The sequence below is a fragment of the Neltuma alba genome, unplaced genomic scaffold, assembly GCF_004799145.2.
Source record: "Neltuma alba isolate B1F8T4 unplaced genomic scaffold, ASM479914v2 tig00005722_pilon, whole genome shotgun sequence".
NCBI classification, from domain to species: Eukaryota; Viridiplantae; Streptophyta; class Magnoliopsida; order Fabales; family Fabaceae; genus Neltuma; species Neltuma alba.
This window is the reverse complement of record NW_021634207.1, coordinates 414,068-430,915: the sequence shown is the minus strand read 5'-3', so window position 1 is coordinate 430,915 and position 16,848 is coordinate 414,068. Positions and strand designations below refer to the sequence as shown.

Sequence of the window (16,848 nt, the reverse complement as noted above, 5' to 3'; positions counted from 1 at the left end):
TGTTGGGGATGCAAACGCCAAAGCGCGAAAATAATTCATTTGCGATCTGACGTTGTCATATATATACGGAAAGAAGGAAGAATATTTTGGCTATATGCGGTTAATGTAGTATAATCCAAGTGCATTTTTTCAAATATATGATACAACTAAATGCATATCCATACACAAATATATCAATTTTGAATTTGAACCAAGAACCTCATTCAAGCGTGGCGGAAGGCTTTGTTGTTAGGACAACTATCATTGAGACATTGACGGCATAATCTAAGTACTCATAAACACTTCATGCATGAATTTTCCCAATGGCGTGATTTTATCTGAAAAATGTTCAATGGCAATTTTGCCATCTTCAATTCCTCATCTATCAGAAAGAGAGAGACGTTGATTGAATTTTTTTTAAAAAAATATTTTATTATCTAAATGATACTATTTGAATTGTTTTGTTGAAGAAAAATTCATCAATATGAAAATATACGACAAGAAATTTTATATCATTCACAAATCACGATACATTGTGATACTTTTTTTTCTGATCTTTAATATAAGAGTTAGTTGATCAATTTAAGTAAATTAAGAAAATTAGTTAAGTTATTTATTTGTAATAAATAGTTTTTTTCTAAAATATCCTTATTAATCAAATGTATTGGTTAAAATTATCATTATTACAAGGAGTATCTCAGAAAAATAAATAAACATAAGTGACAAAATAGATTGAGATCTTATATTTAAGACTCAAATAAAAGTTAAACGAGCTATTATGCTACCTTTAGTCCTTAATATAAGAGTTAGTTGACTAATTTGAATAGATTAAAGAAACTAGTTAAATTAGTTATTTGTAATAAACATGTGTTGTTTTTTCTAAAATATCCTTACTAATCAGGTGTATTAGACTATTAGTTATAACTATCATTATTATAAGAATTATATTAAATAAATAAATAAATATGAGAGATAAATCTCTGCAAATGCTTTGCCTTTGCCCTTCATCTTCACCGCATTCCCTGATTGATTAAGTGCAAAACCAATAACAAATCTATCAGCAACCTTTTGATGATGCAGTCGAATCCTTGAGGTCTAGATACAAGATCATTAACTTATATGAGATCATATTTGAAAAAACGAAAGGAGTTTCTAATGATGATTTAACTCTGCATCTTTTGCCGCTCCTTCTTCATCTTTGTATCTTTTCCTTGCTTTAACCTCTGCCTCTGCTTCAACTCCATCATTTAGGTTGATCTACATCTTCATCTTTTGCTGCTAGGTCTATTCCATTGCTATGCACTCAAGATCTGAAGCAGAGGCAGATTTAAAGAAGAAAGACGAAGACTTGTTAATCACCATTGTCGAGGGTTCCAAGAAGGAAGACGGAGATCTGAAGATAGAGATGAGTCGCCATCGTAGCATCCTCAATTTTGCCTCTTTCCAGCATCATCACCGTCACAAGAATGAAAGGGGAGGGCGACGCCGGCGTAGTTGTGTATGGGAGTTTCAGAAGTTGATGGTAGAATGAGAGGACGGGGGGCGGGTGAGGGGTAATCTGGTCCAAAAATATTTAGTCCTGAGATTGATTTTCAATTACGGGGGGCTGGCAATACGAGATAATAGGGGTGTTCATAGACAGGGCTGGACAGGGCATACCCCTGCCCGATGCTTGGCCCAAAAGATGAGCGGGTTGCATTTTACTGTCCGCTGCCCTGCTCATAAAAGCCCTAACTATTTTTGGGCTGGGTAATAACGGGTTGGGCAGGATGGGCTTCCAAGCCCAAATAGTGATACTTTGGTGAAATTTTTTTTAGTTAAAGTAAGGGTATCTTATAATAGCTATAAAGAAATAAATACTTGAATAAACAATAAATTTAACAAATCAATAACTTTGATTTGTCTTAAATTGATATATCTTTTAATACAACATTAAAGTGAGCTTGTTTTTGCATCTTTGCAAGACAACCAACGATGAAAACAAACGACAAGATACTAAACCAGATTAGAAAAACATTAAAAAGATACTAAAAAGGAAGAATTACACATACTACTAAATACATCTATGGCAAATGGAAGATGGGAGAATAATATATATTATTATATATATTATATATCATTATAAGTATTTCTGGCAAAAAAAAAGAATTATAAATATATATCACGGGCACGGCAGCATACCTGCCTGCAGCCTAGCCCTGCCCATAATATGCCCAGCCCAAAAATACCTATTTTTCTTTGGGTTATTTTTTTTTTCAGGTTGGGCAGGGCTATTTTTCCGCGGGCTCAGGTGGGCATACCGGGCTAGCGGGCTTGATGAACAACACCCCTACCAACGAATCCCACAAAAAGTGGTATTGAGCAATCCTGGGATTGCTAAAGTCCATGTACCAAACATAACAAACTGAGCAATACCAATACCAATCCCTGTGCCAATCCTCCCATTCCCTTGTACCAAACAGGGCCTAAAGTTCCAACTTCTTAGTTTTAAGTCAAATTTGGCATTATCAGCGTTACTGTGGAGACAGGGAGGGGAACGATTTGGTCAAACTAGAATTTATGATGAGTATCTAAAACCCTTGTGGCCTAGAGAAGATTCAATGATTCATGAATTGGACCGGGTCGAGCTTTTCAACAAATGGTACCCCTTTCCAAATGGTTGATGTGTATTTACTTCGTAAACACTTAATAACAAAATATCGGCTCTGGTTAAAAAAAAGAAGAAGAGCAAAATAATGAAATATCGGTAAGTGATCACGAATGGAACCAAGCCACCCGCAGATTGCGAGGAGAGTAGCAACAATGCTGGAGGACAGCCTCCTTTGAACGACGACCCTGACATTCTCTCTTCTCATTGGCCCATTCAGTGCCGACCATATTTTTTGACCTTTTTTCCCCCTTAAAACAAATTCCTTGCATTGTCATATTACCCCTCGTCCCACGCTCCTCATTGCGTGTTTTGTATCTCTCGTCGGTTCCTGCTTTCCCTCGTCCTGAGCTAGAACAGGTAATTGGGGAACGGGCTCGTCCTGAATAAATTTAACAAATTTTGGGATTGTCTTTTGAAAAAAATAATTTTTTTCCATAATTAAGCTTTTTCTTATAAGATAATTGAGTTTTTTTCCTTTCTGCTAAAAAACGCGTATCTTCTAACTAGAGGTTAAACTAATTTAAGCGTGCCAAAAAACATTAAATTAAAATGAATTATTTTAATAAATATTTAGCTAATATAATCATATTCATATACTAAAAAATAAATATTAATTATGATAATTGTAGATCAAAATAGAATCTAAATTGTTCTAAGAATCACATTTTTTTTTCTAAAGAACATATCATTAAAAAGTAATTATAAATTTCATTTTGAAAATGAAAATAAAAATATTATTTAAAAATGTATTTGAAAAAGCTCTAACAATCAGACTTCCAGCCAAAACCCGAAAGCTCGAATGATTAGCTGGGCTTGTTCTTATAAGCTCGGACTTATTCGGGCCGGTTTGAATAAGCCGGTCCCCCTCCTCCGTGTGCTTCCGCCAGCACGGGTCACCACTCACCACAACCCTGGGATCGTCAACGCGTTCCCTCAGTCAATCCGCTACACGCGCCACCTCTGCGCGTTCTCCGATATCTCTCCTCCCTTATAGATCTTGTCGTATCACAACCATCGCGCCCAGGAAAGTCAGACGTATATACAGGGAAACACTAATCACAGAGCACTGTTAGCCATCGTAGTTGTTGTGTGGTGGGGAAGAATTCGTTCATATGGGCGAGTTGACTCAGGCGGAGGTGTACTCGCCGAGGACTCAGCAAGTCTGGAGGGCACTGTTGAGCTGGTTGGCCGCCTTCTTCCAGATCTTCTTCCAAATTATTAGAGCCCTCGGCCACTACCCTTTACTCTCTTTCTCTTCTTCTACTCCTTCCTTTAAGCCTCTGCCCGCCGTTGAGTTGCAGGAAGCTGATTTGCCCCCTGCCTCCGCCGTTGATATCACCGCCGCCGGGTACTCCGGTTTCAACGATCAGCCTGTCCAAAAACTCACGGTAAGAAAGATTTGTGATTCTTTTGAAATTGTTTTCGCTCCTCCCTCTAGCGAATAGAACGAAGGTTTTCGATTGGGCATTGTGTGGGATGCCTGTGTTTGTATTTACGACCCATGATCACCACAAATTTCGTTGGGTGCTAGTAGAATTCATGTTGTTAAGATGATGGGAGGACGATTGACTAGACATCGGGGGTGCCTGATGAAATTTTCTATAAAATGGTTGTCATAGACTCGAATGAACTATTCAAGATGTTGTCCGGCGCGTATAAGATAACTTCAATGTTATTTGACTCTACCAAAGTGAGCACTTTTATAACAATCTGGCTTGGAAAAACCTTCAGTTTTGTGATGTTACAACTGCAGAGGGCGGTAAAATTACTTTTAGCAGATGATGAATATCGGTAACCATACTACGTGGGTGAATCTGCTATCAAAATAAAACAGTAGAATGTAATTGGAGGTAACTTGGTGGCGTGTCCTTGTCCTTTTCAGCTCCATTTCTAACTTAAATGTGGTTCGATTAATTTATGAACATCACGTTTCTGGTGCCCACATAGACAAAGCGTAAATATACCTGTCAGTCCGCCATTTCTTTTGCTTGCTGTCTACTTCTATTTGTTCTATTTATGTTTCTGCTTTTTCATTCTGTTGTGGTTCCTTTTCTGTTCATATTTCTCGATGTCAAGCTAGTTTCACTTGAGCAGCTTATATGATATGTCAATTGGCCTGGTCTTGTTGATATGAGGAATTTTCCAAAGTGGTAAATGGCAAAATACAACTCTTTTAAGGGGCTATGGAAGGATATGAAAGATATGCAACCAATATTTGATTTGTTTGACTAACAAAATAGTATCACACCACTCTGCTGAAGAGAATTAAGTTCTAATACTTGTGTGAATAAGATTTCTTTTAAGTAAAATTGTGAATATAATTTCAAAACACCCTGGTTTCCGCTATTTCATGACTGGTGAAAGTCAAGTAAGATAAGTTATTCCACATCTGATTTGTATTTTCTTTCAATTTCCGCGAGCTGTTATAAGATTTCACCAATTGTTATTCTTTTGCCTTCCCCCCCCCCCCTTTTCCTTCTCCCTCCTGTCTACTTGAATCCCAGATCATATTTTCCTATTTTAACACAAGAATCCTAATGTTAATGTGGATTCTGATTTCCATGTGCATTTGTAGGTAGTACTTGATTTGGATGAAACATTGGTTTGTGCTTATGAGACGTCAAGCTTGCCAGCCTCACTTCGTACTCAAGCAATAGAAGCTGGTTTGAATTGGTTTGAACTGGAATGTATATCTTCAGACAAGGTATGTTACTCGATGTTGCATTGGCTTGTCTAGTGCCATAATATTATGTATTTACTTGAGCATGGTGAACTTTCAAGGAAGGAGATGGAAAACCAAAAGTCAATTATGTTACAGTTTTTGAGCGCCCTGGGTTGAAGGAATTCTTAAAGCAAATTAGTGAGTTTGCTGAGTTGGTGCTATTCACTGCTGGTCTTGAAGGTTTGCATCACAGTTCTGAGCTGCTCATGGGCTTCTTTGTTTTCCTGATGTTTTTGTCATTTTCCCAAATGATATTCATCAATTTATTCTCACAGGTTATGCCAGACCCCTTGTTGACAGGATAGACATGGAAAATTGGTTTAGTTTACGACTTTATCGACCCTCAACAACTAGCACGTAAGTGCTTCTTCCTTGCCTTTCATCCAAAGTCCTACATTTGCTTGATTAATTGTTACAAGAAAATGTTGGGGTCATGGATCATAAAGAGTTATAAAGTCCACTCTATGAATTGATGGCTGATCACTAATAATCTCTAATCAGTTATGAATGCGTAATTCAAGCCTCTGGCACTACAAAAATGTGTGAAAACAATGATTGGTATGGCAATGTTATATTGTCGATGAGTATTTTCTGTGCCTCTTTCAAAGAAAGCTAAGAATATTATTTGGAATCATTTTGAAAAATTATTATTTACAAATTTGTGGCCAGTGAGCTTTATCAATGACTCACTAGTCTTATTCTTCAAACATGTTCTCCGATTCAAATTCATAATTTAGTAATATATTTGAGATATGTTTTCAATTTTCCAATTATCATTAACCTTTCTTTCTTGTCCTTTTATTTTCGGTAACATTTTGACTATATAGAGTGATTACCATATTCCGTTGCTATTGTCAATGCTTAATATAGTCACATGATTCCTTAATACTGTTCCCATTCTTTTTTTTTTTTTTAATCAAAGTTAATCTAGAGAACACTGATGGAAAGCCCATTCAATCTGACATTGTGGGTCGAACTTTGTCATATTCAGATCATATTGCTGCACTTTATAAGACATTGTTGATGTTGGACTTGGTTAGCCGGGGGATTACAATGGATATTGTAGGCTAGAAATTTGGTTTTTCGGGTGAAATCACAATCCTACGAGTGTTAAGATTCCATCCTATCAAATAAACTCCATGTCCTAGAAGTATGAAAATTTCTGAATAAACCCGAGAATAAATAAGCATTTAAATGTAAAATCTTTATAGGCCCGATGACCCTTGGCAATTACAATTTAATAATAATATTTATGGAATATCATATCTAGCCATTTAATAATGTTTACGTAAACCTGAATTTTCAGAAAATTTATTTTAAAACATTGGCTTTCTTAATGCCAATGCTTCCCTTGCCACTGTTAAATTTGATGCCAGTCTGCTTCATAAGTAATTGGAATTTGGAAGAAATATTCGTGCCATTATGGGGTAAACACTGTCGAGAAGAATTCTTATTGATTAATTTCAAGTTACTCAATTCATTCAAGTTCTCTCATCAACTCGCACATTAATCTCTGTTGATTGGCAATACAGCGACCACTTGTACATGTGACAGGCAATGTAAGCAATTACAATTTAATAATAACTTTGGAATAACGTAACTAGCCATTCAATAAATCATACATAAACTGGAATTTTCATTATGCCAATGCATTCTTTACCACTGGTGTATGCCAAATTTTAACTGCAGCCTACTTCATAAGTAATTGGAAGAGATTTTGTGCCACAATGTGGGAAAAACTGTTAGCAAGAATTCTCACTGATTAATTTCAAGTTTCTCGATTCATTCAAGTTCTCACATCAACTGGTACATTCATCTCTGTTGACAGGCAATACAGGGAACACGTGAAAGATCTCTCTGGAATATCGAAGGATCTATGCCGAGTGGTTATTGTTGACAACAATCCGTTCAGCTTTTTATTGCAACCACTAAATGGAATTCCATGCATCCCGTTTTCTGCTGGGCAACCGCATGATACTCAGGTACATATTTCTGAACGTGGAACATTAAAAAATAGCCCAATGATTTTATATGATTCATCTCTTGTTTTTATCGCCTATCATCAGCTTCTAGATGTCATTCTTCCTCTTCTCAAGCACCTCTCTGAGCAGAAGGATGTAAGACCTGTGCTCTACGATAAGTATCACATGCCCGAGTGGTTTCAAAAGCAAGGGATTCCCGCTTCCTGTTGGACATTGTAGGGTTAACATTTTTTGGAATCAAACTCTGCTGCTTTTTGTACAATTTTTTGTTTTATTGCTGGAAGAATCGTTGCAGTAGAAGAAATAGACGTTTTGTATAGCACCCATTTGTTTCTGGGAGAACCAGAGGTCTCAAACGCTGCTTCTTGTAGTAAAAGCCGTTCGCCATTTATGTATCTACGTCTCTAGAAGTTTGATTTTTATGTTAAATGTGTTTATAGGCTTGCAATCTGCAGTAATGTAATGAATTTGCCGGTCTCTTGTACAACTGCTTATTTATAATTATTGGCAGTTAAAGCATTCACAACATTGCATTGTTGAACAGTAACAATTGTTTTTATTGTAATGCGGCAGGCTAACTAAACAATTTTTTCGGATTTCATGGGTAAAGTGGTTCCTCGCTAATTATATTCCGCTAAGATCAATTAGTTTGATACTTATCCTTTGGGATCCATATTCGGATTTCGGACTGACTCCTTCGCACCCTTACTATGTGACATGGCTTCATATTGTCTTTCGTTTTCTCTCCTACTGCAATATGCAATAATTTGAAATGATCTGAGTTGGAGATTTTGCCGTAGTGTACGTTGTACAGTGGTTATCAAAGAAATTAGGTAATTAAGGTTAGCATCCGAAAAGCATGTCTAGTGTTTCCCTGCTTGAAAAAAAAAAAACTGGCCAATGCACTCCCATTCCCAACAAGAAGACCCATCCTTTTACATGACAAAGCTGCCATCCCACTCTGTAACCGTCAGCCGTAGTTATCTTCTCTGTGGTTCCCCCGTGGCCTCATCCCATGCCCTCAGCTCAGGTGCCACCCTCGCTGCTTTCCGCCGCCGCTACCATGGCCCGCCCTTATCTTCCGCTTCATGGCAGGTACCCGGAATGATCATCTTTTGGCGTTGACAGCATTAATAAAAACAAAATTTGTTCGGTCACTAGTTCAACAATCATTTTTTAAAAAAAAAAAATTAGAAACTCCGGTACCGTTTTTATTTATAAATTTTCAGCAGATTTTTAGCAACAGCTTGTTTCATTAGGCTGATCCGCTACATGGCAAAATGGATGGCATAAACTATTAACATCAAAACTAGAAAGGCATTCCATCTTTAAGTTCATGATAATCACAGTAGGACACTTCAAAACTTCCAATATTTATTGAAGACTATCAACTCGGTATAACAGACAGATAAACTTTCTTCAAGACTCTTTTTTTTTTTTTAATAAAAAGAAAAGCTCCTATAATAAAACCAACTTGCATCATTATGTCCTCAGAATCTAACGCGTACTTTCGAGCATGTTGGGTCACTTCATCCTCATGGGCGGATAAAATTAACCACTGTACTTTATGAGATTCGAGAATATCTTCTTCGTCTTCGCTCATCAACTTCATTCATCCAGTCATTGAGCCATAAAAGACCCTTGTAGCCATAATATATGGCCGCAAGAAGGGCCATGAACAGTAAGACAAAAAGAAGAAGCCGTTTCGTAGAAGATGCAATTTTCTGTTCAATGATTGCATTCATCATAGTTAGGGACGAAGGAGGCAGTTGGAAGTTACTGTTTCTTTTAGAGAATTGACATACCTGCAGTTTTGTTGATTGGCTGGACTGCTGTATGCGTTCCCGCCTTTTCCGTCGTTTTGGTACTGACTTTCCAGTCTCGGGTGCTTTTTCCTTCATTAGTCATACAAATTGCATTAGAACTCTTCGCACATTTTGGTACTGATTTTGCAGAAAAGTCATAAAGAATTCTTATGCTTTCGTCTCTTCCCAGTCTAGGATTCAGGTGAACTATAGTTTGCCAGAGCATCAGAAAATTACACGTACATTTTACCAGTTAGAACTCAGCATAACTTACAGGGTAAGTTATATAAATGTAAAGTATCTCAGTTTCACACACATGTTTTACCAAAATTATTTTTCAGTTCTAAGTTGGCTCTGAAATTTGTAATTAATTTCACTGACAATGAGAACATGGAAAGCTAAATTTTCACAAGTTCAGCACAAATAGAGAGTTAAAAACGATGGGATAACAGATGAATTTCAATATGGAAAGTCACCTCCATAACTTGGGATTTACGTAATTGCAGTTCTGACTCAACAACTTGCGCTTTACTCTTGCAATCAGAATTGCAAGGAATAAGTCCAATTCCAAAGTGATTTTTTGGTACATCTCTGGGAAGGCAACCATCACGATAATAGGCTGCTTGAACATCTTGACATAACCACTCTTTCCTCAGAGTTTGGCATTTGCAACGAACAGTGACCTAGCAAAGAAAGAGTTTCAGTTCTGAAGATCAATATGCATTCAATAACAGGTGCATTTAGTTTGAAATAGTTGGAATAGGATAGCGCATAAACTCAGACCTGTCCCATTGTAGTGGGTTATGTAATCTTCAATACCGAAAGCTAAAGTGATAACTATAGTCTCACACTACCTTTTTAGAACATTTATCAGGATATGGGCATTGACCAGGATGACATGTCTCAGGACACAGATGTGTACAATATGGCAACTTTCTGCAAGACCAAGGTGACCAATAAGCCCTCAATCAACTAATTAATTTAATTCAGAGATGGAGGAAAAACTAAAAGCATATATATGCTACTTTTTCAGTTAAAACTCTTTCTGGATGATAAGTTAGGCCAAGAAAAATACTGCTTCAGGCTCCATATTACCTGTGACAAGGCCCACGGCATGATCGAACAGACTCTTGATCCTTGGCAGACAAGCTGTTGTAGTAGATGCACTCAAAAACATGGACCATTGAGCCACAATGACAAGACCGTTTAATGAGCACTTTGCATGGAGGGCACTCTCCAGGATGGCAAGGCTGAGGGCAGTGATGAGGACACTTCGGCTCTCTTACCTGATCAATGAAGTTTAATACAAAAAACGCAGATTATAGCTGAGTTCAGAAAGTAAAGAGATGACTTCTGAGCTTCTGAAAAGAAGACAAAGGAACCTTCACTGACTTGACTCAACAAATGTGATAATAGTTTGACAGATAAAAAAACAATAAATGAGAAAGAAAACAGCACAATGGAGAAAATAATATACAATGAAATGGAATGTTCAACACCTTTTCACATGGAAGAGTACAATCTTCACAAGGCTCACTTCTCTGTAGCTGTTCCGAGGAGGACAGTGTCTCTAAGGCATGGCAGGTTTTAGTACAAAAATGATTACCGCATGGCAAAGGGTTTCCACACAAATTTTCACAGCAAAATTGTGATCTATCAGAGCAGACCATCTAATAGGAGGGGGGAGAACATTTCATTAAAAGCGCAAGAGTAAATAAAAACAAATTGAGTTTGAACAAAATCATGCAAAAGAATCTTCCTTCAGATGTTAATTTACAGCTTATGAGAAGAAGCAAAACAAACCATTCTCTCTGCTCCAATGTGTTGCCCAACACATGATCTCCATACAAGTTCAGGACAAGGAGGGCAAGCTGTGCCAGGAATACCTCCAGTCTGCCGTATTGTCTTTTTTTTCTTTGGCTTCAGTGTAAACTCTGGATTAGGAGGAGGTTGTGGACCATGACACCTTATCATGGAGAGGAAAAAAAGAGTTAGGGAAAGAAAAGATACTGACTATAATTTAGATGAGCCTCAAGCTGTCACAGAACTACTATATCATATTTGAGCAGAATATAAACCCTAACTTGTACTCTCTACTCATGTCTAAACTCTTGGAAGTTCAAAACTCAACTATTTAAAGTTCACGTTTCACATTTGAAATTCCATTCCTTTCTCAAAAGAAGGAAGTAAGGGAAGCAATCCCTGAGTGATATCTTAAATTGGTAAACATAGGAAACTCCCAAACCTTAATTTGCATTTGTGGCCACAAGGGTACTCTTCTTCACACGGAAGCCGACAAGTAGGACAGGCTCCATAATGACATTTGTGAGGCTAGTCAAGAATTACATAATCATTAATGATGGGGAAGAAAGATGCAACATCCATAACCAAACATGTAATAATTTTTCACTTAAGGAACATACAGCTATAATGATAAAATCAATATATATTGGTAAATAATAAAGAATAAACAAAAGCCTATCCATGATAAAAATTTCTTGTAGGTGCACACTTCAAGCGCTTATATAAACAAGGTTTATTTTACATTAATAGAGCCCTAAAAGACCACCTAATAACTAACAACCATCAGGTTAAGTATTTCACAAGGAAAACCAATTAAGCCCCGCCAATCACTCAAATAATAGGGTACTCATTATCTGATTTAGACCATATTATGAAGTCTAAAATGTAGAAATAAAAACAAGAAAAATTAATGACAATGCATCAAAAAAAAAAACGTTAAAATCCATTTAATACACCAGTTTGATGTTAAGATATATTAATAAAATCATTCACTCAAGCATCATCCAATAAGCTTCTATCTGATACTAGTATTATTAAAATTTTTATCATTCATATCCAAATTTACAGAATAACCATTTGTGATGGTGATAAAGTAAGTTTCCTCAATAATTTTTTTTTTTTTTTTAAATTGACGGTCACTTTCACATTTGTTGTTGCAACCATCTCTTTATCCTTCATCAAGAGAGTCATTTGTTATTATCCCTTCTTGCCTGCTTTCCAATATGCTTATGGTATTTAATTATGCATTAAGAACATAATTAAGTAGCAAGTACTCAACAAAGGGCTGAAGCCCAGCCCTAAAAGGTAAACGCTTGAATTAGCTCGTCCTAAATTTCATATTGGTTTAACAAACAGAGACTATCAGATAGGGGTGGAAATAAGCTGTAGGCCCCTGCATAAAGCCTAGCCTAGCCTATTTAGTAAATAGACTGGGCTTATATTTAGGCCTCTTTCCAGGCCTATTTAGGTAAACAGGCCAAGCCTACAAGCCTATAGGCATGGCCTATTTAATTTGCCTTATTATATATTATATACTATCAATCAATTTTATAAATTATTTATAAAATTACAAATTTTGGTTTGATCCAAAGATCAACCCCCTTTCATTCATCTATCATTCACCTCTACCTCTTTTATTTTCAATTGCCCAAGCTGGCAATGTTAGCTTACTTCCTCTCCCCTAATTTTTGTTGTTTGTGAAAACATAACAATTGTTATAAGTTTATTTTAGTGATGCCTAAATGAAATATTACAATCTCAGTAGGAAGAGTTTGCCACAATTTATGTGGGAAAACTAAAAAAGGTAAAATCCAGTTTTACATGCCACTTGTTGCGCTTACTTAATTTTAAAAAATATATCTATTTAGTCAACAGATGATTAGTTTTTCTTATTCCTACATGATCCAAAAACTATTGTTACTATGGATTCTTTTCTTTTTCTTGCTAAATTCTTATATCGCAAGTGAGAATATATTCTAGACTTTTAAGAGATAACATAGGTTTTTAAATAGGTTTGAAGGGCTATACATGGACTTTGAGGCCTAGACATTTAAGCCTATTTAAAGGCCTACATTTTAAGTAGATCATTCAACAGGCTTCAAGCCTTCTCAGGTCCTTCGCAGGTTCAGGCTCAGGCTCAAAAAAAAGCTTTTATGTAGGTTCAGACCCAGGACTAGGCTTTAGATATCTACTACAGGCCCAGGCCTATTACCTAAAGCCTAGCCTAGCCTATTTTCATCCCTACTATCAGGGTAAAAGGCCAGTTAATCAGCCAAAGGTATGATATCAACATTTATAGAGAAGGAGAGATTCTAGAATTTTTCTGTTCTTCTATTTTTCATTCCTCCGTCACAGCCACATGCACACATTTTGGAGTGTTGATGGAAAGTATACAATGTTTCAATAAATCTTCATCTAGAAATATAAATATCTACAGAAAACAAAATCAATAATCAATGGTACCTTGGAATTTGGCGCATGCCTGCATAAAGGAGTAATAGGACAACGTTTTGGGCATTTAGGTGGCTTTTGATTCATTTCAGTACCGCAAGGAACCTGGTACAAAATCCACCACTCAGCATAGTTGTTGCCAAGCATTAGTAGAAATTAATGCAATCGTCATCTAGATTGAAGATCCAGATAATAGAAAGAGTTGAATAAAAATTACAAATGGAATGTACAAATACAAAAGGAAGAAATAAGAGAAAAGATGTTTTATGCATGCATTTGTAACTTTATTGACATAAACAATCAGCAAGATTAAAAAGGAAAAATAAATACTTTTCCATAATAAAAGATAAACAAATAACAGCATTGGTTTGAATCTTGTAAAAAATTATCCTAATCTAACAAAATATTAGAAATTTTGAAATGACACACACTTTGAAAATGCAAGTATTGCAAATAATGACCCTGATAGCCAAACCCAACCTCAAAATGTGTCTCACCACATGCACATGAGATTGTCACCATTATTGGACATGGAGCACAGGGACCCCTGCGAGAATAAATTTGGCCACATCATACGGTTCCTTGAACTTCAAACTTTTCAGAACAAAATTATATGCATCTAGCATCAATTCGGTACTACATTTTAAAAGATGAAGTTCGTCAATTTTTACAAAAATATTCAAGAATAATAGTTTAACTTATCATGTAGGCTTTGTATTTGTGTCTGTGTGTGTATAAACTCTTTTGAAGCTAAGATTTCACTATGGATATTATAGTATTGCCAACAACACAGCTGTCTTCTCCTTACATACAGGACAACCAGCAGCAGTCAATAAGCTTCACCAATATGAAAGCGTTCAAAAGTTTTATAAATTTTGAAGTATATAAAAGCCTTCAAAAGTTATATTTATATCCAAAAACCTGAGCAAATCCAATTGTTCAGGAGGAATGATAGAAAGTGTACATAATATCACTGAGTTTGAGGGCCTCTGACTTCGATCTTCAAATAGATCAGGCAGGCAGTCTCAGATTCAAGAAATTTAAACCATGGGCAAATTTTAGCCGATTGGAAATTTAGAAACATGAGAAAAGGACATACCGGTGGCATGGAGAAGGACATTTATGGTTTTTACATCGAAGCCTCTTGCCACATATCTAAAATTTTTCAAAATAAGAAATAAAAAATCACTCTTACATTGTCATAAGTCATAACAAGTTTCTAGCTGAAATGAAGCACTAACTCAAGAAGATGCACATACCTCTGAACATGGAGGGCAGTCACCATCACAGCAGCGACGTTTACATGGATGCCGCCCACAGTCACGTATCCTCTGACACTTCCTTTCACATGACAACTCTTGATAGCAAGGGACCTATTCTACATGAGGTTAACTTTGCCTACTGTGACTATAAGACTGCCGATCAAGATGCATTCAAAGTCATGACACTTACCTCTTTCTTCAGGCTCCCACAACGGCAGGATTTCCTTACAACAGTTCTGCAGGTCTCAATGCATTGCCCACGGTGGCATCTCTCAGGGCACTTGTGATATCCGCAACTGAGCATTTTATCGCAAGTCGCTCCACACAATTGTACCACAGCATCACAAGGAATGTCTCTATAAGTCCTCTTCCCGCATGGACACGTCCTCTTACCCTGAAAAGGGCACTCGCCACACCCACTGGAATGGCATCCTTTCTGACAAATGTGCTTCCCGCAGCTAAGAACCTTCCCGCATGGAGTATCGCATTGAAAAATGCGATCACAACACTCCCTCTCCTCCCTTTTCTGCCCGCATTGGCACTTAAAAACTCCACGGGCTCGGCAAGGTGGGCAAGGGCCAACATGACAGATCTCAGAACACCTGTGAACACCACAGTCCAAGAGCTTCGAACAAGGATTGTTACAGGAAAATTCCTTATACCCGCATCTGCGAACGTCTTGAAGTGACCCACAAAAGCACCGAGACTTGACAAGCTTTGGGCATGATGGGCATGGCCCTGGATGGCACAGCAACAAGCAATAATGCCCGCAATTGTTCTTCAACGGCCTATTACAAACGTCGCCACATGAATGTGGCAATACCCAGGGATCATCACTTGGAGGATTCTCCAATTTTCCACAGAAACACACATAGGATTTAGGGATCTGAGTTTTGGAGTATTCAGCCCTGCATTTAGGGCAGTTCCATGTGGCAGACTCGGCAGCCTTGTCAACTGTAACAGGTAGGCGCGTTGCCGCGCGCGCGGCGGCGAGGTCGGATGCCTGGCGCGCCCAGCTCTGTATGCAGACAAGATGAAAGACAGCGTAGCAGAGGGAGGAGCAGGACCAAGTGGGATCGGAGAGTCTGATGCGTTCGAGGCATATCAAGCATGATAGAGCACCGGAGGAGGAGGATGTGAGAAAAGACTGGATCTTTGAAAGGTCAGCAGCAGTTGCCGATGACTGGCCAATGAACTCGAAATAAGATTTGAAAATGGAGTCTGAGAGGTCCATGTGGCGAAGTAGCACGGAGCTAGACTGCCCATGGTCGGAGTCAGAGTCAGAAGAGTCCGACAGAAGCGGTGGGTGACTATGGTCATGAGCAGAGTTCATGCTGGGGATGTGCCAATACAATCGGCCACCCGATGTTGGGGATGGTTATAATCTCGTTATGTTCTGTGTTCTGTCCAGCGGAGTACTAGGAAATCGATGTCCCGCTTCAAGATGTAATTATTTACCCCACCGAGAAGAAGAAGAAGAAGAAATTATTTACTCCCTCGCCCATGCTAAATATAAGAATTTGATTTTAAAAAAAGCCTTCTATACCTATATAACCAATAGCATTGATGTGAGAAATAAGCATAATTGTAAGGATAAAATAAATTGATACTCCCTCCGTTCCTTATTATAAGAGACATTTGATGCTTATGGCTTGTTCCTATATATAAGAGACACTTAAAAGTTGTCTCTACTTTTTTGTGTTGATTTCCTATTTTACCCATATTTATTGTCTCCAACTCACACTCTCTCTCCTTCCCACTTCTCTTTCTTTTAATAATTTAATTGTTCTCTCTCATGCTCTCTTTTCTTATTAATGAGGGCATTTTTGGAAAAAAGATTATACTTTTTACACATTAATTGTTCTTAACTAATTTTAACTGTTTTTTTTATCAACGTAATTCGGTTATTCGTCTCTTATAATAAGGAACGGAGGGAGTAACTTATATTTAAAATCAAAATAAAATTACCGAGAAGAACATTTTATAAAAATTTTGACACAACTATCTTTATTAATTGCAGTGGGGCATGCGGGAAGAGATAATATAAAAAAAAAATTGAGATAGGCTATGTTTTCTAGGTACAAGTTCTAACTATGCAACAATCTTACAATCATAAGCTAAGATGGCCTCCACTTGTGTCACGGAGGAGTCAGTCGGCATAGTCGGAAGTCAAGTCCCAACCTGGCCAGTATAA

General features: G+C 37.3%; 2 protein-coding genes across 2 annotated transcripts; one reads left to right on the top strand and one right to left on the bottom strand.

Annotated features, from left to right (window-relative positions):
• The first annotated feature begins 3,524 nt into the window (after window positions 1–3,524).
• Window positions 3,525–7,929, top strand: LOC114748428 (carboxy-terminal domain RNA polymerase II polypeptide A small phosphatase 1). Its single transcript, XM_028936821.1, has 6 exons — window positions 3,525–4,017; window positions 5,205–5,333; window positions 5,411–5,531; window positions 5,627–5,708; window positions 7,180–7,333; window positions 7,418–7,929. The coding sequence occupies exons 1-6, from the start codon at window positions 3,742–3,744 to the stop codon at window positions 7,550–7,552; spliced, it is 897 nt and encodes a 298-aa protein (XP_028792654.1). The 5' UTR covers window positions 3,525–3,741; the 3' UTR covers window positions 7,553–7,929.
• A 701-nt stretch (window positions 7,930–8,630) lies between these two features.
• Window positions 8,631–16,079, bottom strand: LOC114748521 (NF-X1-type zinc finger protein NFXL2-like). Its single transcript, XM_028936950.1, has 13 exons — window positions 14,845–16,079; window positions 14,652–14,765; window positions 14,492–14,547; window positions 13,873–13,939; window positions 13,405–13,497; window positions 11,384–11,469; window positions 10,942–11,104; window positions 10,638–10,808; window positions 10,234–10,424; window positions 9,993–10,074; window positions 9,615–9,821; window positions 9,139–9,228; window positions 8,631–9,057 (listed from the first exon to the last, which is right to left on the bottom strand). Exons 1-13 carry the CDS (start codon window positions 15,985–15,987, stop codon window positions 8,899–8,901), a joined length of 2,622 nt encoding a protein of 873 aa, XP_028792783.1. The 5' UTR covers window positions 15,988–16,079; the 3' UTR covers window positions 8,631–8,898.
• Window positions 16,080–16,848: the final 769 nt, after the last annotated feature.

Excerpts from the sequence above, each read along its gene's own strand:
- LOC114748428 (XM_028936821.1), top strand. The coding sequence starts at position 3,742 with ATGGGCGAGTTGACTCAGGCGGAGGTGTACTCGCCGAGGACTCAGCAA. Across the intron at positions 5,334-5,410 it reads AATGTATATCTTCAGACAAG|GAAGGAGATGGAAAACCAAA; the intron begins GTATGTTACTCG and ends TGAACTTTCAAG. Across the intron at positions 5,709-7,179 it reads CGACCCTCAACAACTAGCAC|GCAATACAGGGAACACGTGA; the intron begins GTAAGTGCTTCT and ends CTCTGTTGACAG.
- LOC114748521 (XM_028936950.1), bottom strand. The coding sequence starts at position 15,987 with ATGAACTCTGCTCATGACCATAGTCACCCACCGCTTCTGTCGGACTCT. Across the intron at positions 9,822-9,992 it reads CTGATAAATGTTCTAAAAAG|GTCACTGTTCGTTGCAAATG; the intron begins GTAGTGTGAGAC and ends TTTCTTTGCTAG. Across the intron at positions 9,058-9,138 it reads GCCAATCAACAAAACTGCAG|AAAATTGCATCTTCTACGAA; the intron begins GTATGTCAATTC and ends ATCATTGAACAG.